Source organism: Carcharhinus amblyrhynchos, chromosome 11 (assembly GCF_965287045.1).
Source record: "Carcharhinus amblyrhynchos chromosome 11, sCarAmb.v2.hapA, whole genome shotgun sequence".
NCBI classification, from domain to species: domain Eukaryota; kingdom Metazoa; phylum Chordata; class Chondrichthyes; order Carcharhiniformes; family Carcharhinidae; genus Carcharhinus; species Carcharhinus amblyrhynchos.
The window spans coordinates 1917999-1942082 of record NC_137334.1 but is presented as its reverse complement, the minus strand read 5'-3'; the positions used below and the strand labels follow the sequence as shown (position 1 = coordinate 1942082).

The 24084-nt window shown below is 42.7% G+C and overlaps 1 protein-coding gene across 6 annotated transcripts in view; it reads left to right on the top strand.

Annotated features, from left to right (window-relative positions):
• The window catches only part of unc80 (unc-80 homolog (C. elegans)), a 262012-nt gene that overhangs the window by 108196 nt on the left and 129732 nt on the right, over positions 1-24084 (top strand). For all 6 annotated transcript variants that reach the window (XM_080198381.1, XM_080198378.1, XM_080198379.1 and 3 more), the window contains 5 exons: positions 4525-4725; positions 4821-4918; positions 7152-7352; positions 15986-16093; positions 19416-19554. In XM_080198381.1, the coding sequence (XP_080054507.1) occupies positions 4525-4725; positions 4821-4918; positions 7152-7352; positions 15986-16093; positions 19416-19554 (747 nt within the window). The remainder of the gene's footprint in view (positions 1-4524; positions 4726-4820; positions 4919-7151; positions 7353-15985; positions 16094-19415; positions 19555-24084) is intronic.

Genomic DNA, 24084 nt, shown 5'->3' with positions numbered 1-24084 from the left:
CTGGTCGCTGTGTTTCACTCCACTCTCTCACCCTGCAAGCCACAGGCATGACAGCATATTCACAAAGGGGGTTGGATCTGGATGAGAACAGCCAGATCAGAGCACTGTCTGGCTGCCTACTTCCCAGTAGACTAGAGCCCAGCTTTGCAGTAATGTAATGACTGTAATTCTGATGTCCATCTCAGCTGCAATGTGTAGGATTGTTTGGAGTATTTTGCACATGCATTTTAGCAGTGGCCCCTTTATAGGTTCACGCTTCTGATTTTTTCACATTCCTACGAGGGAGACAAATGATCAATCATACCCAAACTACAGTTGGCTCCAAGCCCTAATGAATTCTTACAAGAATCCACACCATGAGTTAAGGCTTCCTAACATGTCTCCACTTGCTCTCTATGTCCTTGGGTTTTTTGATAGGAGAGTGGATTAAGGGTTATGGGGAGAGGGCGGGAAAGTGGAACTGAGCAGCGACAGATCAGCCATGATCTTATTGAATGGCGGGGCAGGCTCGAAGGGCTGGATGGCCTACTCCTGCTCCTATTTCTTATGTTCTTATGTCCTGAAGCAGCAGCCATGATGTGGAGATGCTGGCGTTGGATTTGAGTGGGCACAATAAGAAGTCTCACAACACCAGGTTAAAGTCCAACAGGTTTATTTGGAATCACAAGCTTTTGGAGCACTGCTCTTTCAGCAGCTGACTCACATGATGAAGGAGCAGCACTCCGAAAGCTCATGATAAATAAGTTAAAATGAATAAGTTTGACACGTGAGAGAAATGGCATTTCAATTAATGTTCTACAATTCATTAATGTAATGAAAGTAAAATACTGCGGATGCTGGCAATTTGAAATTTAAGTCCAAACTCCTCCCACAAGCAGTCCAACCCCTCTCCTAGTGATTATTTTCCAAAGTTATTTTTCAACTGTGTCATTCTAATAGCTGCACCATTGCTATGGCAAGAGCAGCTTCCAACACCCTCCCTACACATTTACTTTCTGTCCCTGACTACATGGTGCCCTGGACTGCCTCAGATCTATTCCCCCTCTTCCTTTCAACCACACACCCCAAGTCGCATGTCTCTGTCCACCCTGTCCTCCTGTGCTGCAACCACACTACCCCCAATCAAGTGTGTGTCTCCTATCCCTTCCATTGCCACTTCATGTCCAGTCATCCCTCTACTGCCCATCAAGTGTGTGCCTTCTCCCCTTTCCCTTCCTGCTGATCTTTGGCACGCAGTGGGAGCAGTCATGAGTGTAGTGAAAGGTAGAATGTTTAGTTTGTCAGGTGCCACTTATATCCACTCATGAATCAGGCTGGTGTAAATATGTGCTGGCAGAGCAATAAGCTTGGAAGTGCGAGAGTGATTTCAGTGAGCTGGGGTTTTAATGAGTATTCGGCATGCGAATGCAATTCCTGACATGGTATAGTGGGAAACTCAACCATACAGAAAAATTGCAACCTGTTTTCCCACCAGAGAAACTGACTTCTGTCTACACTGAGATTTTATAATGTTTGTAATTATGCGGGATGTAATTTAATGTGGATCAAACCTCCTGCTGTTGGTGTTAATCTAATCCGCACATGAGCCATCTAACCAACTGAGCTCAGTGATTGATGCCAATATATTACTGTTTTATGACAGAGTGGAATGACTCCTCTGTCAATTTACCAATCCTAGTGCTGCAAAAACAGCAATTATTCCGAGTTATTCGGGAGTTGTTGACATTCAGAATTTCCTTGAGTTATCTGAAGAGCCTTTTCTGGTTATTCTTCCTGCATCCATTCTCTTGTTGTTTGAGCTTTCAAACCCTCACACACACACTGTATGGAGTCCTGCAAAATGTGGGATCCTCCAGCACATGTATTGTTTCAGAACTTGATGGTTAATATTTTTTAAATCTCTAACAAAGCTTTATCATATTTTAGCTAAGCATTTATAATCTTCTCCTTGAGTTCTCTTTCCAAAGACAGGCTTTTGATTGTTCACTGAACCATGGCAAAGTGCTGTGATTCTTTATAAGGCAAGGAGACAGGCCAAATTCTATCTCAGCTGGAATGTGAATCAAAGCTCATGCGGTTCTGTTAACCTGATCTACACACTAGCCACCGAGCCAAATGAGCTAACTGCTCCACTCCCTCCCCATCTCACAGACATTGCTGTCAATATATTACTGTTTTATGATCAACGTTAGACTTCTGAGTGATATTTTTGTCCTGTGCAGCATTACTTGGGTCGTCCAACCCAGTGAGTCCATGCTGGCTCCCCAAAGAGCAATCCAGGGTCCGTTACAGCCCCTCACTCCCTTCCTGTACCCTTACAAGTTTATTTCTTTCGAGTATCTATCCAGTTTCCTTTTGGCATCATTGATTGTTTCTGCGTTCACAACCCTCCTTGGGTTCTGCTGATACAGCACAGATTTATTTTCAATTTTTCTAAACATACCAGCCAGTCACTGCCAAACTACATGGAAGTAATTACATTTAACTGCATGTCGCTACCATGCTGAATATTTTGTTCATCTGAAGTGGTTTTTTTCTGCAGGGGTCTTGGTTCAAAATCTCTCCATGTCTGTTGTTGTGGGCAGCACGCAAAGATGGTACTGTCTCTTCATTTACTCTAGAATAACATTGGTCCGAATGGGACCTGCACTGCTGTCAAGCTGAGCACTCAGCAATGTGTGCTCCTGCAATGCTGTCTTCAGCACCACAAATCCTTATTCCTCATTCAAAGGCTTTCATTTGCTTTGCTTTTATCACCAGTGTTCTTTTTCCCTCCCTTTATTTTCCAGTTAGTCTTTCAAAGCCATTTTGTGTGCAATTGTAATCCTTCAGGACAATGGTTATTGACCCCATTAAGTTTCTCAGATCTGGGCTTTGGAAGGTCCAGTTAGTTGGAGTTCCCCTGTGTCCAGGGAATCCTGATGATGTTAATCTATTCATACTGAGGCAGACTTGTACCAGTTCCAATGAAATACTCTTTCTTCATGTTTCATGTTGGTTTATAACATTCATTATAATTCACTAATAACTTGCACCACACAGAGGCTGGCATTTTCTCATTTTTTTAACTTCAGTGTCAGTAGCCCACTGACTCCACTGCTGGCTTTACCCATCTTTTTAAACATTTTAAGTAAAAAAAAATTCAAAGGGGCAAGTCCCACGTCAGACTCACAGGGTGGGCTCTGAATCGGCCCCCGCCGCCAGAAACCTCAGCCTTCAAAAGATCAGGGCGCCCTTTTTAAGCACACGTGCATCTGTCTGTACCTCCTGGGGCTGTTCCCAGCTTGTTCTCTTCACCAGGTCTTCATTGGTCCAGGTCTGTTGTAAACCCTGCCAATGTGACGTCATGTCAGCTGTGGGGGACGATGCAGCAGGGAAGATCACTAATGTACCATGAGCTTCCTCACCTCGACATTGCTCCCCGCCCCCCAATGACCGTCAAATAGGATGGCAGAATATAATATTAATGGTAGGATTCTTGGCAGTGTGGAAGATCAGAAGGATCTTGGGGTCAGAAATCATAGAACGCCCAAAGCAGCTGCACAGGTTGAAGCTATGGTTAAGATGGTGTATGGTGTACTGGCCTTCATCAATGGAGGAATTGAGTTTAGGAGTCGGGAGATAATGTTGCAGCTGTATAGGACCCTGGTCAGACCCCACTTGGATACTGTGCTCAGTTCTGGTCACCTCACTACAGGAAAAATGCGGAAGCCTTAGAAACGGTGCAGAGGAGATTTACAAGGATGTTGCCTGGATTGGGGAGCATGCCTTATGAGGATAGGTTGAGAAAGATTGGCCTTTTCTCCTTGGAGAGACGAAGGATGAGAGGTGACCTGATAGAGGTGCATAAGATGATGAGAGGTATTGATCAAGTGGATAGAAGCTTTTTCCCAGGGCTGAAATAGTTGTCACAAGAGGACACAAGTTTAAGGTGTTGGGGAGTAGGTACAGAGGAGATGTCAGGGGTAAGTTTCCCACTCAGAGGGTGGTGGGTGCATGGAATGGGCTGCCGTCGGTAGTGGAGGTGGATTTGATAGGGTCTTTTAAGAGACTTTTAAATAAGTACATGGAAGTTGTTAAGATAGGGGGTTATAGGTAAACCTAGTAATCCCTAAGGTAGGGACATGTTCGGCACAACTTTGTGGGCCGAAGGGCGTGTATTTTCCTCGGATGGAGAAAGCTAGCACGAGGGGGCATAGCTTTAAATTAAGGGGTGGTAGTTATAGGACGGATGTCAGGGGTAGGTTCTTTACCCAGAGGGTGGTGAGGGATTGGAATGCCCTGCCTGCTGCGGTTGTAAATGCGCCTAGTTTGGGGGCGTTTAAGAGATCCGTGGATAGGTTTATGGATGGAAAGGGATTGGTTTAGGTTAGAGGGTCATTGCTTTTTAACTGGTCGGCGCAACATCGTGGGCCGAAGGGCCTGTTCTGCGCTGTAATGTTCTATGTTCTATGTTCTATTGTGCTGTAGTTTTTCTATGTTTCTAAAATGTCATTTCGTTACCATTTTTGACACACGTGTTAGGACCAAGCAGAAAAGTAAGACCAGGTTCACGCCTACTTCAGATAAAGGGAGCACGAAGTTTTCGGGTGAAGAAAGGTGGTTCCTTGTCAAGCATCCGGCGAGCTGGCAGCTTGAAGAGCACAAAGCTTACACGCCAGGATTCTGAGTCAGAAAATGAAGAGGTTCTATTGTCACAAAGCCATGACACAGTTACTGACATTGGTAACTTCTGAACATATATTTACCTTGAAGCAAATAAATGATAGTTGCATTTAATGTGAAAAAGATTGTACTTAGAATTTATCTGTATTTAACAGGTAGCCCCTGGAGTAACAGTGAACCTAGTATTGAACCAGAAGGACTGAGCACTGTAGGAACAGAAGAAAATTACCATAGAAACATGACATGGTTGCCTGTATGTTTAAATGATTTTCATTTGTCTTTTTATCTGTTTTGAAAATATCAAATTTGGAAGTAGTAGTTAATACATGAAATGGTAATATGAAATAAGGGATGATGTATTAATAGATAATACATAAGTTGAGTTTATTTTGAGCATTACACACTATGGTTTTTGCTTTTTACAACAACTTCAGCAGCATTTATATATCGCACTTTCAATATTACAAAAGGTCCCAATGGACACCACAGAGAAATTCCAAAACAAAATCTGACCCCCCATTAGGAGATATTAGTGCAAATGACCAAAACTTTGATTCAGTCTCATACAGTTGCCAGGGATAGGGAAGGAGTCTATAGCTAGACAGTGGAGTTTGAGGCAGAGACAAAAGCTTTAGTGTTTCCAATATGTAATTGAAAAAAAAATTCTGTTCGAACAGTAATACGTTTCTGCCAAGCAGTTTAACAATTTACAAACAAGGTGTTAACAGAGGCAGTGCTGAGGTATAGCTGAATGCAGTCGCTGGAGGTAAGTGTGCAGGTATATCAGGCAATAAAGAAGGCAAGTGGTATGTTGATCTTCATAGCGAGAGGATTTGAGTATAGGAATAGGGATGTTTTACCGCAATTGTACAGGGCCTTGGTGAGGCCACACCTGGAGTATTATGTGCAGTTTTGGTGTCCTTATTTGAAGATGTCCTTGCTATAGAGGGAGTGCAGTGAAGGTTTACCAAGCAGATTCCTGGGATAGCGGGTCTGTCATGTGAGGAGAGACTAAGTCAATTAGGATTGTATTCTTTGGAGTTTAGAAGAATGAGAGGGGATCTCATAGAAACTTATAAAATTCTAACAGGATCAGACAGGGCAGATTCAGAAGGGATGTAATATGCAATATATTTTGGAATTTTGCTTTGAGTTGAAAGAAGAAACAATTCAAATCTATAATCAGGGCATTAAATGGGTTCCTTTAAATTCACAATTGTGTACTGACTGAAGATATAACAAGCCTAATGGACTGGATGGCTTGTTCTTACTCCACAATTAACAACATATTTATACGAGGGAAACAAATGGCTAACACAGAATTGTTACAACACAGAAGGAGGTCATTTGGCCCATCATGTCTGTGCCATCCAGGCTGTCATTCACCATTCTGGGCATTGATTCTCCCCCTGCCAGCTTCAGGGCAGGCTGCTCACAGACTGCCAGGTGCCACAGCTCAGTCACACTGCCACCAGTCTGTGCCCTCTCTCGCAGGTTGTGCGATCTTTTCTGGGGAAATAAGGGCGATTAAAAGCATGGATATATTGAAATGCATGGGGTGCGATGTGTGCCTGAGTTTTGGAATTTACATTGGCCATTTCAGGGAAAAGGAATCACCAGTGGGGGTGCTGATTGGGGGAGGGAAAGAGGTTGGATGCAGTTCTTGAAAGGCGTCGGGGGTGGAGGGGGGGGTCATTGTTGTTGGATGTCCTTGAGGTGTCTGAGCATAGTTTGACATGATTAATCCAGCACGTGTGCAGGTTTCAGAATGGGATGTACACTCAGCCTTTGCTGCCAGAAGAAAGGCATTCAGTTTCTTCTGACACTTCATTGGACTGAGGGATCAAGGTTCTGGCATTAACTGCAGCTGCCACCTTCCCCCCCACAATTTATTTGCAGCATGGCTCCCTGGGCGATGGCCCTGGGGGGAGAACAGCAGCTGATGCCTCTCCTCCACTGCATCCAGCAGGCGGACCTGGCCAGCTTGGAGAAGCTCAGGCAGGTTTCTTTCCAACCATCTTCCTGGCATGACTGTGTGTCCATTTTTGCTGCTTACATACAGCTCTGGCTTGATCGGGGACTCCAGGTGCAGTCAGTTTGGGCCAGTCATGGGCCTGTTAGTGAACAGAAATGTAAAGAGGAGCTGGTTTCAGTAGAGAGTTAACCATCTTCCAAGGTGCTGATTGGCTGTCACTCAAAAATGTACAGTGTCCAGCGGGTGCAATGCTCAAGGCTCTCATTCAACTTGGAGGAACGCTCGCAGGCGAGGGGTGTGCGTCACAGCACTTGTGTCCAAGGCAACGGGATGGGTGAGAGGCCAGTGATATCTGTGGGCGTTGAGGCAGTGATCTCAATGTTGGGAGATCTTTTTAGAGACCTCTCAGAGATGTGCACATGCATTAACACTGCAATGAAGTTATTGTGAGCCTGATTAAATAAACTTTAAAAACTTTATTTCCTGCTAATGTTAAATTCCTTTTTTTCAGATTATGATTTTGTTGTGCAGCCAGCAAAGTTTTATCTGCTGCCATGTTGATTACTGTCACCCTCGGTGCTACCAACATCACAGTCGATCTTGTGCTCGGCTTGTGCGTGCCATTAAACTCCTCTACGGAGACACTGTGGATTCAGTACGGGATGATGACACCACAAGCAAAATAGGCTTGAGGGCCAAGAAATCAAAGGAGGTATTTATAACTCTTCAGCTCTATTAACTGAAGTTCCATTTGTCTTTCCTCCTTTCTCCTGTCTTCCTTATTTTGTGTGCCTTCTGATATTTGAATCTTTCATGAAAGTGAACATTATGCTTGTATCAATTGTATCTCAGTTTTCATTGTGTGCAGCTTGAAGGAGTGCTGTACTATTGGAGGTCTCATTTATATTCTTGTTCTGGTGGTTCATCTATGCGTTAAAGGTTGTGTAGTGGTATTTGAAGAGAGACAGGATGTTCTCTTGTTTCTGGGCCAAGATTTCTACTTCAAAAATCGCACCAAAAACAGTTGAAGTAATCACTCACCTCAGCCCTTTTGTGTGACCTTCCTGTGTGTAAAACGCTGTTATGAAGGTTATGATACTGGACTAGTATTCCTGAGGCGTGGACTAATGCTCTGGGTACATAAGTTCAAATTTGACATCCAATCCAACATGGACAAGGAAACTTCCCGGTAATTACCACCAATCTTCCTAACTTTTCCTTTTCACACAGAGGGTGGTGAGTGTCTGGAACAATCTGCCAGAGGTAGTAGTAGAGACGGGGACAATTGTATCTTTTAAAAAGCATGGGTACAGTTGGGTTAGGGGGGCATGGGCCAAATGCAGGCAATTGGGATTAGTTTAGGGCTTTTTAAAAAAAAAACCGGCATGAACAAGTTGGGCCGAAGGGCCTGTTTCCATGCTGTAAACCTCTATGACTCTATCTGTATTCCTTAGTTTCTCATTAGAGACAGCAAAAGTTATTGGCCCCTAAGACACCTGGCTGTAGTACTGAAAGACTTGCGTTCCAGAACTAGCCATTAGCTTACCCAGGCTGTTCCAGTACAGCTACAACACTGGCATCCACCGACAAAAATAGAACATTGCCAGATAAATCCTATCCACAAAAAAAAGTCACATGTAACCTGGCCAAATGCCACCCCGTCAGTTTACTCTTAATCATCAGCAAAGAGATGAAAGCTGTCACTGATGTGCTGTCAAGCAGCACTTAGCAATAAATTGCTGACGAATGCTGAGTTTAGCTTCAGATCCCATTACAGCCTTTGATCAAACATGGACAAAAGAGCTGAATTCTAGAGGTGAATTGAAAGTGTCTGTTCTTGACATCAAGATAACATTTGACTGAGTATGGAGTCAAGGAGTTGAGAGTTGTTCTTGGCCCAATCACTTTTAATTGCTTCATCAGGGAATGTTGGCTGATGCACAGTTCTATTTGCAGATCATCAGATAAAAAAGCAGTGCTGCCCGACCTGGACAACATTCAGGGCTGATAAATAGCAAGTAACGTTCATGCCACACATGTGCCAGCTAACAACTATCTCCAACAAGAGAATCGAATCACCACCTCTAAACGTTCAGTGACATTACCACACATTAACATCCTTAGCGTTACCATTGAACTAGATGAGCCTCAAAAATACTGTGGCTATGAGAATAGGTTAGAGGCTTGGAATCTTTGATGAGTGGATTCACCTCTTGACTCCCCAAGCCCACCATATTACAAGGAATAAGTTAAGAGTGTGATGGAATATCTCCCATTTGCCTGCCTGAGTGCAGTTCCAACAACACCCAATAAGTTTGTCATTCAGATTAAAGCAGCCTACTTGATTGGTACCCCGACTCCCCCACAACCGCTGCTTAAATATTCACCCTCTCCACCACTGTGACAGCAGTGTGTATCATTTAAAAAATGCACTGGAGCAACTCAGCAAAACTCCTTTGAAAACACCTTCCAAAAATGCAACTTCTACCATCTTATTGGAGAAGGGCATCAGGCCCAAGGGAATGCTCCCAATGTAGGTTTTCATCCAAGTCATACAGCGTCTTAACTTAGAGATATATCTATCACTGTTACTGGCTCAAAGCTTTGAACTCCCATGCTAACAGCACAGTGGGTCTATCTGAACTGCGTTGACTAAAGTGGTCCAAGAAGGTACCTCCCTGTTAGCTACTCAAGAGAAATTATGAAATGAAATGCTGGCCATGGCAACAATGCCCACATTCCATGAGGAAATTTTAAAAATGATAGCAAAATTCACATAGGTCCTCTCAATCTCACCTCATCACTACATTACCATGGTCATGTGATCCAATAATTTCAATACTGTAACCACAGTGACCAGATAAACATCTCACAGACCAAGGGACACACAGGTAAAGTTTCTGATCTGTGAAGGTAATTTCTTATACCTGGTTCACAATGCATCCCTGATCAACAGTAAGCCATTTTACTTCATAAAATCACGATGGTTATTGCACAGAAGAAGGATATTTAGCCTGTCGTACCTGCGCTGTCTCACCAAACGAACAATTCACCTAATTTCCACTCCCCTGACTTCTCCCCATGACCCTGCAGAATCTTCCTCTTCAAGTACAGGTCCCATAAGCAGCCAGAACTTTGAAGTACTGGATGCAGTGTGAAATCCTGTTCCCGTACCACTCTCCCACTCCTTTAGACTAATTTAACTATCTTTTTTCAAGACCCTTAACCCTTGTAATGGCAGCCAAATCATCATCTTAGCTCTGATTTTGACTCCCAATGCTGACTACCTCTGGCTCAGCCAATCTGCTATTGAAATCTTTATTCATGTCCTCCCACCTCCAAATTTAATGATTTCAAAGCTTTCCTGGCTGGCTTCCCATCTTCCACCCTGTATAAATTGCAAATCATCAAAAACTCTTCTGTATCCTAACAGCCGAATCCTGCCCTTGCAATCCCTGAGTGCTTCAAACTTATTATTCTCATTCCTATGTTTCAATTATTTTCTTGTCCTCACTTTTCTCTGTCCCCTGCTTCAGCTCTATAAGTAACTTCCCTTAGGTTCTGTTCCTCAGAGGAATGTCTCTTGCCTCCATTCACGTAATTAATTGGTGGTTGTGCCTTTTGTTGTCTATTTCTAATGCTCTCAAATTCTGTCCCTAAACTACATCTCCTCTTCCTTCAACTCATCATAAAGATCCCCCTTAAACCTGTATCTTTCACCAAGGTTTTGGTCAATCTCCAAATAGCTCATCCTTTGTCTGGGTATTCCTTTTTTCCCTTTTGTTTTGCAGCATCTCAGAAAATTTTTCTATAGTAAAGGCACTAAATAAATGCAGTTTTAAAAACAAAAAAAAACTGGAAACACTGAACAGCTCAGGCAGCATCTGGGGAGAGAAACAGAGTTAAAATTTCAGGTTGATGATCTTTCAAACCTTTCATTTGGTCCCTCCTGCCATGTTTAAATGATTCTGTAGTCCAACTCTGAAAATCTAGGTGATAAGTTTGTATACCTCTCCCGTCAATCTCCTTTGCTTCAAAGAGAACAACCTCGGCTTCCCCAAACTAACTTTGTGGCTAAAATCCCTCAACCCTGGAACCATTCCAGTAGATATGCTCTGTGTGCACTCAAGGACCCTCACATGACCAGAACTGAATTTGTTATAATGAAAACTGCGATCCACATGTTTTCTTAACATTCAATTTGTCTTTCTGTCTTCAAAGATTGATGCATTCTATGCATTGGAATCCCGAGATCCTCTGTGTCCGCACGTTCATCAGAACTGTGCCATTAAATCTACATTGCCTCACCCTACCCCCCCCCCCCCCCCGGACAAAGAAGTACCTCACATGTCTCTGTATTAAATTCCATCTGCCATTTTCTGTAAATCTTTCAATGTCCTGATGCAGTTGAATAGAATCATAGAGTCATACAGTGCAGAAGAGACTCTTCAACCCATCGAAAGCTGCACCGACAAGCGAAAAACACCTGACCTCCCACCTAATCTCACTTACCAGGACTTGGCCCGTAGCTTTGAGTGTTATGACAATCCAAGTTTTCATCCAGACATTTTGTAAAGGATGCGAGGCAACTCACCTCTACCCCCCCTCCCAAGCAGCACAATCCAGATTGTCACCACCCACTGAGTAAAACGGTTCTTCTTCACCTCCCCCTAACCCTCCTGCCCCTCCTCTTGAACCTGTGTCCCCCCATGACTGACCCTGCAACTAAGGGGGACAGCTGATTCTTATCCACTCTGTCCATGCCCCTCATAATCTTGTACACCTCAACTGGGTCACCCCTCAGTCTTCTCTGCTCCAACAAAAACAACCCAAGCCTATCCAACCTCCAATCGTAACTTAAATGTTCCATCCCAGGCGGCATCCTGGTGAATCCCCTCTGCACCCCCTCCAGTACAATCACACCCTCTCTATAATGTGGTGACCAGTACTGCAGACAGTACTCTAGCTGTGGCCTTACCAAAGTTCTATACAGCTCCAACATGACTCCCCTGCTTTTGTAATCCATGCCTCGATTGATAAGGACAAGTCTTCCATTTGTCTTTATCTTTGTCCTTGTGTACCAGTCACTGAAGTTAAGCGTGTAGGTGCAGCAGGCGGTAAAGAAAGCAAATGGTATGTTGGCCTTCATTGCGAGAGGTTTCGAGTATAGGAGCAGGGATGTGTTGTCACAATTATACAGGGGCCTTGGTGAGGCCACACCGAGAGTATTGTCTGCAGTTTTGGACTCCTTTTCTGAGGAAGGATGTTCTTGCTCTCGAGGGAGTGCAGCGGAGGTTTACCAGGCTGATTCCGGGGATGGAGGGATAGATGTATGAGGAGGGATTGACCAGGTTAGGATTGTTTTTGCTGGAGTTCAGGCAAATGAGGGGGGAATCTCAGAGAGATTTATAAAATTCTAACAGGACTAGACAGGGTAGATGCAGGAAGGGTATTCCCGATGGTGGGTGTGTCCAGAACCAGGGGTCACAGTCTGAGGATACAGGGTAGACTGTTTAGGATGGAGGTGAGGTGGGTTGGGATCACTCTGGCTGCGATGGAAGGAGAGCCCCCTGCCATTCTGCTTGCAGTCGGTGAGGGGAGGGGGGTTAGGATCGGTCTGCCTGCAACTGGTGGCTGGGAGGGGGTCGCAATCAGTCTGGGTGTCTGGGGGCGGGGGGAGAAAGGTGGTCCAGCCCGGGAGGGTTGTGGTGGGGGAGCAGCATTCTTCTTTCTTTCTGCGCATGTGCAGTTGGAGACTCCGATGGGAGGTGCAGGGTTTTGGGCGCATTAAGTCCCGCCCACAGGCTTTTGCAACAGGAATTGGACTCGCTGATATTTTTGCACACAGGGAAACCCTGTGCTCCGGTTGGAGCCTCCAACTGCGCATGCGCAGAAAAAAAATGGGGGGGGTCTATAAACAGGCCCAGAAAACGGTTCTGAAATTCCCAGTTTCAAGTCCGCCCAGCACTTTGAAAAAAAAAGGTAAAATAGTGCCCAAAGGTATTGTTCAGCAGAATTCAAAAAAGAGTAAACGGTGTTCTGAGTTAAAGAGACAATTGCAGTAACCAGATTTGATGCAGAACAACAGCCTTGAGAGGTAAATCAATGTCTCATGTAATTTTAATACAGTTTGGGAATTCAGAGTTAAAGCAATTGAGAGCAGTTTACATAGCAGTCAGGACAAAGAAATCCTAAAAGGAGTGGTTTCAAGTCCTGGACTGGATTCGCTTTTAAAAGTGGAGCAGAAGCTTTTTTTTCGAAAGTGTCAATTTGAATTGCAAACTGCTAAAGGAAGGTAGAATTACGAGAGAAGATTTTAAGGCATGTTTTTGGGAGTGGAGTTTTGAATCGCTCGAGTGACAATCATTTAGGGGGGGTGGGGGGGTGGCGGAGGTTGAATTCTGAGGAGAAATCCACAGGCATGGAGTGGGGGAGTGTATTTGCCCACAGTCATCATCTGTGCTTAAAATGGATTTTTTGTTAATGAGTCTAATTATAGATAAAGATGTGCTTTGTAATTCTAAAATCTGTGTGTAACTAAGGATCATTGTATCATAATCCAATTTTTTCATGTTTGATGAATGTTTTGCTCTTGTTGATAAAACAAATTAGGAATTCTCTGTGTCTCTTCTTCCAAGTTTTATTTAAAAAAAAGTGTTGTTTTTAGAGCCAGGGTTCCTTTCTAGGGTCTCCCCATCCAGTTACAACATCAACTGAGATTCCAGACACACCACAATGCGGTTGATTCTTAAATGCCCTCTGAAATGACCTAGCAAACCAGTCAGTATATCAAACTGCTATAAAGACCACGCTGCATCAACCTAGGCACCAACAACAGCAAACCCAGCCCTGTCAACCTCCAAAGTCCTCTTCGTAACGTCTGGGAGCTAGTGCCAAAACTGGGAAAGCTTTCTCACAGACTAGTCAAGCAATAGCCTGACATGGTCCAAGACATCACGATCACCGTCTCTGGGCATGTCCTGTTCCACTGACGCAGTGGTACACCATCAGGAGGGATTTGTCCTGGGAGCCCTCACCATCAACTCTGGACCAAGTGAAGTCACATGGTATCAGGTCGAAGATGGGCTGATTATCACATTCCCATCATCCCATTCACTGATGAACCAATACTCCTCCATTTTGAACACCACTTGAAGGCAGCATTGAGGGTGGTGAGGGTGCGGAATGTACTCTCAGAGGGGGGACTTCAATCACCACGAGCGGCTCACTAGCACCACCAAGAGGAGGATGAAACATACTTGACCTCATCCTCGCCAACCTCCCCATGATTATCTCAGTAGGAGTGACCATGGCACAGTCTTTGTGGAGATGACATCCTGTCTTTATAGTGTGGACACCCTCCATTGTGTTGTGTGGCATAAATGATGGCCTTGTCAGCGATGCCTACATCCCCTAAATGAATTTAAAACATTCTTTTTAATTATCTCAAGTTTACCCAAATGCCTGTTTAATTTTTTATTCCTGATTATTGTTTATTAAACCTTACATCAATGTATAATAACCTACTGAGCCCCCGTAGTTACTCGGAATGCCCTTACATTCTTTCTTGACTAAAGGGGTCATATTTTCTCCTCTCTAAAGCTCTGGCACTTCCCCCTGACCTAGGGAATATGGGAAGATTATGGAAAAATCTTTCTGCTATCTTCACTAAGTTTGCAATTTAGTATGCAAGCCACTTGAATCAGGTGACTAATCCATTCTAAATGTAGCTAATCCTTACGGTACATTCTGCCAATCAATGGACCTTTCTTTCCACCATTTCCCTTTCTAACAATATTATGTCAGCATCCTCTTCCTTAGTAAGCACCAATACACGACACTCATTAATTATTATGGCCTTGCCCAGCATATCTAAGCATATATTTCACCCTCTTTGTCCATAATTAGGTCCACTTCACCTCTTCTATCAACATATAAATCGTAAGTGGCGAGTCAGATTTTTGGACCACTTTTATGTTAACTGCAATTCTTTCATATTCTCTATTTACCAGTTTTATTGTCCTCACTCCCTCGCTCAACATTCTATTTGGCCCAGTTCTTGCTTGAAGAATTCACATGCCATACTGCTCTTTCTTTTGTTTTATCATGTTCCCTATCACCGCTGTCATCCTGGGAGTCCTGGACTTGCTTCTCCTACCTTTCACCTTTGTTGGAATATGCCGATACTGAAACACTTCCTCCATAAAAGACACCCATTGTTAGGTTACCATTTCTCCTGTCAATCCCAGGCAACATCCCTTCCTATTCTATTGAAGCTAATGCTCTTCAAATTTAGAAATTCTACTTTAGATTGTTCCTTGCTTTCTTCCATTTCTAATTAATCCTCCCATTCATTACCCTTTAATCCAACACTCTCCTATATGATTGGTCCCATTTCCTCTGAGGTGCAACATATCCCTTCTGAACATGTATCATTTACCCTACAATTGGTCACAATGTCCCAAGAACCTGAAGCCCTCCCTTCTGCACCATGTCTCAAACCACACCTTCATCCTCCATGTTGTCCCATTTGATCTTTGCTAGCTGATTGCATTGGGATTAATCTAGATGTTAATACCTTTGAGGTCCTATTTTTAACTCTTTCTCATCTTTGAAAGTTTGACTATAAGATATCAGTACTCTCTCTATGTCATTGGTGTGGAAGTGTACAACAACCTCTGGCTCAGTTCCATCCGCCTGCACCATCTCCATGATGTCCTTTACCCTAGTACCAGGGAGGCAACGCACCAAGTGAGGCTCACGATGACAGATAACGAATTGCTGGTCTATCCTCCTATGGAACTTCCTAAAATGACTTTGCCTTTCCCTCCTGTGCAGTCCCTTTCCCACTGGTGTCATGGTCTGGACTGCGTGCCTTCAAGATATTGTCATTCCCAGCAGCCTCCAGTAATAAGTGACATATACCTGAAATACTCATGCACTTGCTGCCTCTTTCAACTCTTCTGGATACTCAATCAGCTTCTATCCTGGACTTCCACTGTGCCTGAGTTGGCCACTTCCTCAACCATGAGATTCAGGAAACGCATGGCCTCCCTGATGCTGCTACTTGGAAATCCAGACTTGGATAAGAATGAGAAAGTGGACCAAATTTAAGCTGAAGGGTATAGTTGTACAACAAATGCACACTAGTCCCCCTTTCTATTTTGAAGCACAACTAAGTTTTGCTGTTTTTGTACTAGCTGGTGGAAAATCAGTTCGTTAATAGATTATTAACAAATGTCATTCATGCTTGAGCAATACCAAAGACAGATGTTCTGGGCTAGCAGCTTAAATGCTTAATTTTCAAGTGTATTTAAATGTTTATTGATTAGTTTTCCTTTCCAGTGTTCTGAAAAGTCATGCCTACGCACACCTTCGTTGAAAAAAAGAATATCTGTTACAAGTTTGGAAGGGAAAAAGGATTCTGGAATGTTGAAATACATTAGGACTCAGGTATAATTACAAAGTTATTTGCTACTTTTTGTGTTTACTCTGGGGCCAAAATCTGATGCACACATGCTTTCATTCTCATTTATTAACGATTACTCATTCAAGGTACAAAGATTAGTCAATTTTTCCCACCCAAAAAAAATACCAGTGACAACGCATTGTACTGTTCTAGTGCAGCAAATTTATAATTTTCACTTATGTTTAATACTCTCCATGGTCCAGATTCACTCCTCCCTATTTCTCTTCCCTCCTCCAACTCTACAGCTTCCTACCTCCAGAGCAGCCCCAGTTCAGGACCATCTCCTTGATTTAGTGCAACCTCACTACTCTTGTTCTAGCAATCATTTCCCTTAGTTCAATGGCCCAAGCATCATCTTTCTCAGTACTCTGGAATATATTCCCATCAGGCCCTGGGGACTTGTCTCAAGAACGCCAATATCTCCTCCTTTTTGACCTTGACATGACCCAAGCTATCGTCACACCCTTCCCCAGACTCATCGTCTGCCAAGTCCTTCTCTTTGTTGAATACTTACGCAAAGTATTCATTTAATACCTCGCCCATTTCCTCTGGCTCCACGCGTAGATTCCCTCCCCTGTCCTTGAGTAGGCCCAGCCTCTCACTGGCTATCCTCTTGCTCATTATATGAAAAGCCTTAGGATTTTCCTTAATCCTGCTAGCCAATGACTTTTCATGATGCCTTTTAGCCCTCCTTGCTCCTTGCTTATGTTTTTTTCTACTTTCCTTGTACTCCACACTTGCTTCATGTGTTCCCAGCCTCCTAACCTTGATAAATTCTTCCTTTTTCTCTTTGACTGTGCTTACAATATCTGTTATTATCCAGGATTCCTGAAACTTGCCATGCTTATCCTTCATCTTTGCAGGAATGTGTTTTAATTAAAAATTCTCACATGTAGTACCTGACATGTTTGTTAAGTGTGATATTGTCATAACTCTCAGGTCAATTTCAAATCCAAGATAGCCACTATAGTCAGACTTGTGAAACTTCTGAGAGCCTATGTTCAAATGGACGAGATTCTGCATCCTCATGCTGTGTGTCATTCAGATATCTGACCGAACGTATGAATGGTCCTTCGAGGATCTCATTGGATGATGTGAAGAGATTGGCTATTGACTTTTAGGAATAATATCAGAAGACTTAAGCGCCCAATAAGAGAAGGTTGCTGAAAGCATCATACATCATACTAACCTTATTTCATTCTTACTGTTACATCCATTCTCGAGTGGATTGCTGGCAACGCAGAGAAAGTGACCAGTGTTATTGGCATGGCAGCAAACAGCCTGTGTAATACTGCTGCCTTTCAAACTCCTACATCACTGGCCTCGCCAGCTAACGTCCTAAAGTGTAAACAATCTGGCTGAAAAGATATAAGGGTAAGCTGCCCATGAGCAGCACAAGAACACCATGCTCGATCTTGGGACTTAGCTAGTGTGCAATATAGGCAACTGTAGTCCTAATAAATACAGCAGCCATTTAGCTCACAAATGTCTGACACCCAGACAGTACCTAGGAGAAGCAGAAGGTTATAAGTAAGAGGTCACAGATGACGTGAAGGTCATTGGAAGCCCCCAAGATTCCTTTTTGCTGCTCACAATAAAATTCCTATGCTTGAAAGTTGGCATGAGCGGAACAGTTTCATTTGATGCGCAGAAAAGAAACATAGGAATGACAAAGTGGATGGTTAATGCCGTTTTCGATGTGTCAATGAAGAGACGGCTTTTTATCTCTGAGACAAGGAATTGTTGTGACAAATTATCTGTTACTCTGTTGACAATTCTTTTTAAATGTATGTAATTAATTTCATTATTGTTTCTGTGCTTAACAAGTAATCAATAGGCTCTGAAATGCTGCAGGATGTCAATTAGAATTGAAGGATTATAGATATAAATTCTTACTTATAATGAGCTGCTGGTTTCAAGTTAGTGGCATATCGAGAGCAGAATCTTTCTTGTAATACAGGTATAGACATTGAGACAAAGCAGTCTGGCTATGAAAGTGCAATAATGTAATCTTCAATTGTAGGGAATGCTGCCACTCTAACATCATGCATCCTTTCATGTTGCTCCTAATTGTCCATGTGGAAGCAGAACAAGATACTAGTGAACATAGCATCTAAGTCTTTGTGAACTTATGTAAAATTTTATTGATATCTGCGGTCACAACTTGAAATGACTTCAGCATAGAAATTAATACCAGTGGTGACCTTGGAAGCCACCAGAGGCTGATACTTTACATGAGCTTTGTATCTACATACAATATGTCTGTTATATCTTCCTTTAGATAATGACACTTCTGTAAAAACTGCTCTTTAATTTCCACCTCTGCCTAGGGTATCAGGTGCAGAACCCAGTGGGTGAATATCTTACATATCTGATGCAGCCTCACTTGCTTTTGTATTGCCCTTCATCCTGTTCCTCCAGGAAGCACATACAGAGAAGTGCCAATGAAAGAAACATTGTACTTTGTCTAAAACTAGGAGAGACAAAGCCTCTGCCAAATGTATGAATGGTGATGGATGAAGAAACTAACAATAACAATACAAAATAAAAACAATAAGATGACTGAACGATAAGTTTTGTACTGCATCTGTAAAGATTCAGTTTTGGCCTTAAGTTTCATGTGTCTTTACCATGACACCAGGAGAGCTCTGTTTCTCATTTTACGGCAGGGAGAATGTGAATGAATGAATGAGGTGGAAATGATGGAAACTGGGATCTACAAAGTCCCAAGCTAAAGCTGTCTTATTTGCATTTGTTACCTGAAATTACAATGGAAGTAAGTGTGGGGCTTCAGTGGGTTGATATCAGCCTTTATTGAACCCAGGACTATTTCCCACTGCTGACTTGTCGTACAAAATTTGGTGATAGTCAACTGGCAGTTCACGCTATTAAATTAACAACGGTTTGAATTAATGAGGCAAATTAATGAGGCAAAATGTTCCAGGGTGTTGTTTTATTTGCTTGTTCATTTACAGCGTGTGGGCATTGTTGATGAGGCCACCCATGTATTGCCCATCCCTAGTTTCCCTTGCAAAGGTGATAATAAGCTACCTTCTTAAACAACCGCAACCTCTGCAGTGTAGATACACCCACAGTGTTGTTGGGGAGGGAGTGTAGTATTTAATGGGTCAGTCTCCATCCTCACACCCACATTCTTCCTCCGTTGAAGCTGGGTTTGAGATTTTTATAAATTTTAACATCCCACTTGACCCCAAACATACATCTTCTAGTTAGAATGACCTCCATAGCTGCTGCAACGCGGCACTGTTTACAATTTCATTTGATATCTTTCTTCCCTTTTTGTAGGTGATGAGCCTTTCTCCTGCCCCATTGTCTTTGTTGATCAAAGCTGCGCCTATACTGACTGAAGATATGTACGGTGACATACAGCCTGCAGCTTGGGAGCTCCTCCTCAGTGTGGATGAGCACATGGCTGCAGCCGCTGGTAATATAGATTTAAGTGTGACGTGATACTGTACTATTCCTGCACATGTTTAAAGTTCTCGGGCAGCTGTATTCCATTAGTTTAAAGAACCTAATCTTTGGCTGGTGATTAAGCTATAGGCATAGGGTCATTTATGACACAGAAGGAAGCCATTTGACCCATCAGGTACACAAAGGGTGCTTGGAGAACAATCCGGTCAGTTCCATTCTCCTGCTCTATTACCACAGTTTACTTCCCTCAAGGGCACAATTCAATTTCCTTTTGAAATCATCAGTTTATCCATTTTTCCAGGTCATTACCATTCATTGTTTTAAAATCTTCTTCCTCTCATCACCCCCGTCCCCCCCACCTCTCGTCCAGAGCCTTAAGTTTGTATCATCCACAAACTTAATAAGCCCCCCATTTATATAAATGATGAACCATGATGGCAGGGGTGGGGTGTGTGTGTGTGTGTGTGTGGGGGGGGGGGGGGGGCGGGTGGGCGGGTGGGCATGGCCTTACCTGTCGCTTATGCACCTCCACCAGTATTTTATCGTGGGGGAATGTGAGGGACGGTGTTGATGGGCCTGGTTATCCTTGGGCCAAAGGAAGGCCTTAAGTGACTAACTAAAGGCCACTTAAAGGCCTTCTTTGGTTGGCGCTGTTATTGTACCCCCCGGACATTGACTTCAAGGTTATAAAAGATAAGCAAATATAGAAAACTATTGTGCTTGTTAAATGAGGCAATAACAATAGCAAAAGGTAACAATGATCAGAAAAAAAATAAAAGCTTAGAAAAAGACTGTTTACACAGAAGGTGGTTAGAATTTGGAATTGGAGAAAAATCGAATAAATTTAAGATAAATTAAATAGTTGATGGAATAAGTAGACTATTGCAGATTAAGGTGAGTGTGATAAGCTTTGTGTGAAAAAGAACAGAATTAGTGATTTGGATAGCATGATTTTTGTTTCTGTAAAGGCATCAAGTGCTCCTAAAAGGGGAGAGAAAACCACATTGTTGTTTTGTGCACCATCTGGTGGATAGTTTAGAGACCGAATAAAACGGCATCAATTTCTGCTACAGTTGATAAACCACACTTCAGAAAAATAAAACTCCAAATGCAACATTTTTGACTGCTGGACCCAATGAGTGAATGTTGTCAATGTATTACTGAAACGTATATTTCGTAAACCTTAAACCTTATTGATAAAGCTTCCAAAATACATGCAAAACCTAAATATCATTATTGCACCATATCCTTAACTTGAAATCAGAACTGGACATACTAAAATTGGCATGAGATTATTAATTGAGAGCCTAATTTGACCAACAGGAAAAGACTTCAGTGCTTATATTAAATTTTACTGATGGTCTTCGCAGACATAAGACTATTTTCTCATGTGAACAAGCTCTCATGCACTTATTTACTTCTTTTGCTTATGTTTAAGCAATTATTTGGAGGGATATGGGTAGCTCAGTTGGCTACATGGCTAACAGGCGGTTCAGAATAATTTCTATTCCAGCTTGGCAAACCGCCACTGACAAAAAGGAAAGATAACTCAGGATGAAGTATCCAGCAGACAATGAGCCAAAGACCTTCCTTTGGAAGGAATGGAATTGAAATAATTATTTATAAGTTAAGTAAGGTGTCAGCATTTGATTATTTACACCTCTCTGACCAAAGGCATTTAGAGTTTAATGGTGCTGGGTCCAGAGTTTCATTTGCAAACCCCCATCTCCGGGATCTGAAGGCCACCCCTCGCGCACACTCACTCTTCTTCCCCACCCTCACACATACTTTCTCTACCCCACTGCCCTGACTTCCCATTTCACGCACTCCCTCCTCGCCCACCACCACCCCCTGTGGTGTAATGAAAGATTTTGAGTCACAGGAGCTTGAAGAAATTGTGTTGGCCGATTAATTAATTTCTCAATATCCTGCGATGTTGTTTCCCCATGTACTAACCATTTAAATCCCCAAACATCAGTAAAACTATCACAAAAACAGAAAATGCTAGACAAACTCAGCAAGTCTGGTAGCATCTGTGGGGAGAGAAACAGAGTTAATGTTTTGAGTCTCTCTAACTCTTTCACAGAACCGAGGAGGATAGAACTTTAATGGTTATATAATTTGAGAGGAGATTAGAGACAGTGAGGCAGACTAGAAGGTCAGGGATAAATCAGCGCTCAGGAGCGATTGACAAAGATTTCATGGACACAGGACAAAGGGGTGTAATGGTGGCATTAAAGACTGAAAAAGTGCTAATAGTGGCATAGTAAGAAATCTCACAACACCAGGTTAAAGTCCAACAAGTTTATTTGGAATCACGAGTTTCGGAGTGCCGCTGCTTCATCAGGTGAGAGGGGAGGTAGGTCCCCAATAGTGGAATAAGGTAAAGAGAACAGAAGGTACGAATAGGAGATTAAAGATCAGTGCTCTGTGAAAACAAAACTGAAAACCAAGGAACAGATAGTCCCATCGGAAAGCAGGGGGGGTTTGTATTGGGACAATCCTTTCTGAGCAGGATAGAGGTGGAGAGACTCTTCCCGCTCAGAAAGGACAGTAGGACTAGGGGGCACAGCCTCAAGATAAAGGGGGGGCAGTTTAGAACGGAGTTGAGGAGGAACTTCTTCACTCAAAGGGTGGTGAATCTCTGGAATTCTCTGCCCGTTGAGGTGGTGGAGGCTGCCTCGCTAAATATTTTTAAGACGCGGGTTGATGGGTTTTTGATAAGAGAGGGGATTAAGGGTTATGGGGAGAGGGCGGGAAAGTGGAACTGAGCCACGACAGATCAGCCATGATCTTATTGAATGGCGGGGCAGGCTCGAAGGGCTGGATGGCCTACTCCTGCTCCTATTTCTTATGTTATGTAAACCAAGGAAAACAAAATAAACAAAGAGCATATCAAGGTGGAGGGCAAGTTAAAATCTAAATTTATTGAACTCAATGTTGAGTCCAGAAGGTTGTATCAACTGTGAAAGTGAATGCAAATCATATATACTTACGTTTATCTTAATAGTCATTATATTAACATATTTCATTTGATTGAGAAGACTATTGCTACAGACATATTTACATTTCAAACATATCCTATAACAGAACTTTTAGGGTGGGGATGCCACCCGATGAGTTTTTTCCCAATGCGATTTTGGAACTCAGTTATGCCTTTAGTTAAATTAGATTGTACCTGATATCAATGTGTGCAATCTTGCCAATTTTTATACTTCATGAAAAAAATATTTTTCAGGTTACTTTCTGAGTATTTACGTAAACAACTTTATATTTCTTCTCTATAACTTATTTGCGTCAACCAGCGCACCTCAATCTCCAATTTTGCAACCTTTCTTTATACCTGAAAATATATAATCTTGCAGCAGGTAGAACAAGTTGACCACAGCAGTAGAGTCATAAAATTAAAGAGCAATACAGCATGGAAATGGGTCTTTGGTTCAACCAGTCTACACCAACCATGGTGCCCTCCCAGCTAGTCCCAATTGCCCATGTCTGGCCCATATCCCTCTAATCCTTTCCCATCCATGTACTTATCCAAATGCTTTTTAAATTTTGTCATTGTATGTGACTTAACTATTTTCTCTGGCAGCTCATTCCATATACACACCAAACCCTGCGTGAAGAAGTTGTCCCTCGGATCCCTTTTAAATCTTTCCCCTCTCACCTTAAATCAAGCCCTCTGGTTTTCAATTACTCTTCCCTGGAAAAAAGACTATGTGCATTCATCCTGTCTATGCCCCTCATGATTTTATACACCTCAATAAGGTCCCTCCTCATTCTCCTATGTTTCAAGGAATAAAGTCTTAGCCTGGCCAACATCTCCCTCTAACCAGGCCCACTAGTCCTGGCAACATCCTCTTAAGTCTTCTTTGCATTCTTCCCAGTTTATCAATGTCTTTCTTTTAACAGGGTGGCCTAAACTGTACATAATGTTTCAAGTGTAGTTTCACCAACAATTTAACCAATTATAACATAATGCCCCAACCTCCATATTCAATGCCTTCTTCAGCACCCTGTCTACCTGTGACACTGCTTTTTCACTAAATAAAATATGATAATACACTATCTATTGATATGAATTGGGGTTGTTAGCACGTGGAATGTTCCCACCAGAAACAGTGACAGGAATGGACTCCATTATACGTTTCATATCTGAAATTTCAGAAAATAGAGAAATATGGGAAATAGGATGATGTAGACAGTTCTTTCTGAGAGCTGTACAGTCACAATGATGGACCAAATAACTTCCATCTGTGCTGTGAAACCCTACAGTTCCCACATGCAAAATGGTATCACCTCAGGAGTACTGCTACTGATTAAATATATTCCTTCCTGACATGTTGAGTAAGGGAGAAATTCTTCCCTGCACCCCCCTGCTACACGGAATAAGTAATCTGTGTCACATCGACAGCATCCAGTTCACAGGCCCCAACTGCCTCTTATTCACCATGGATGTGCAATCTCTCTACACCACCATCCCACACCAGGACGGCCTGAGAGCTCTTTGCTTCTTTCTTGAAAAGAGGCCTGAACGATT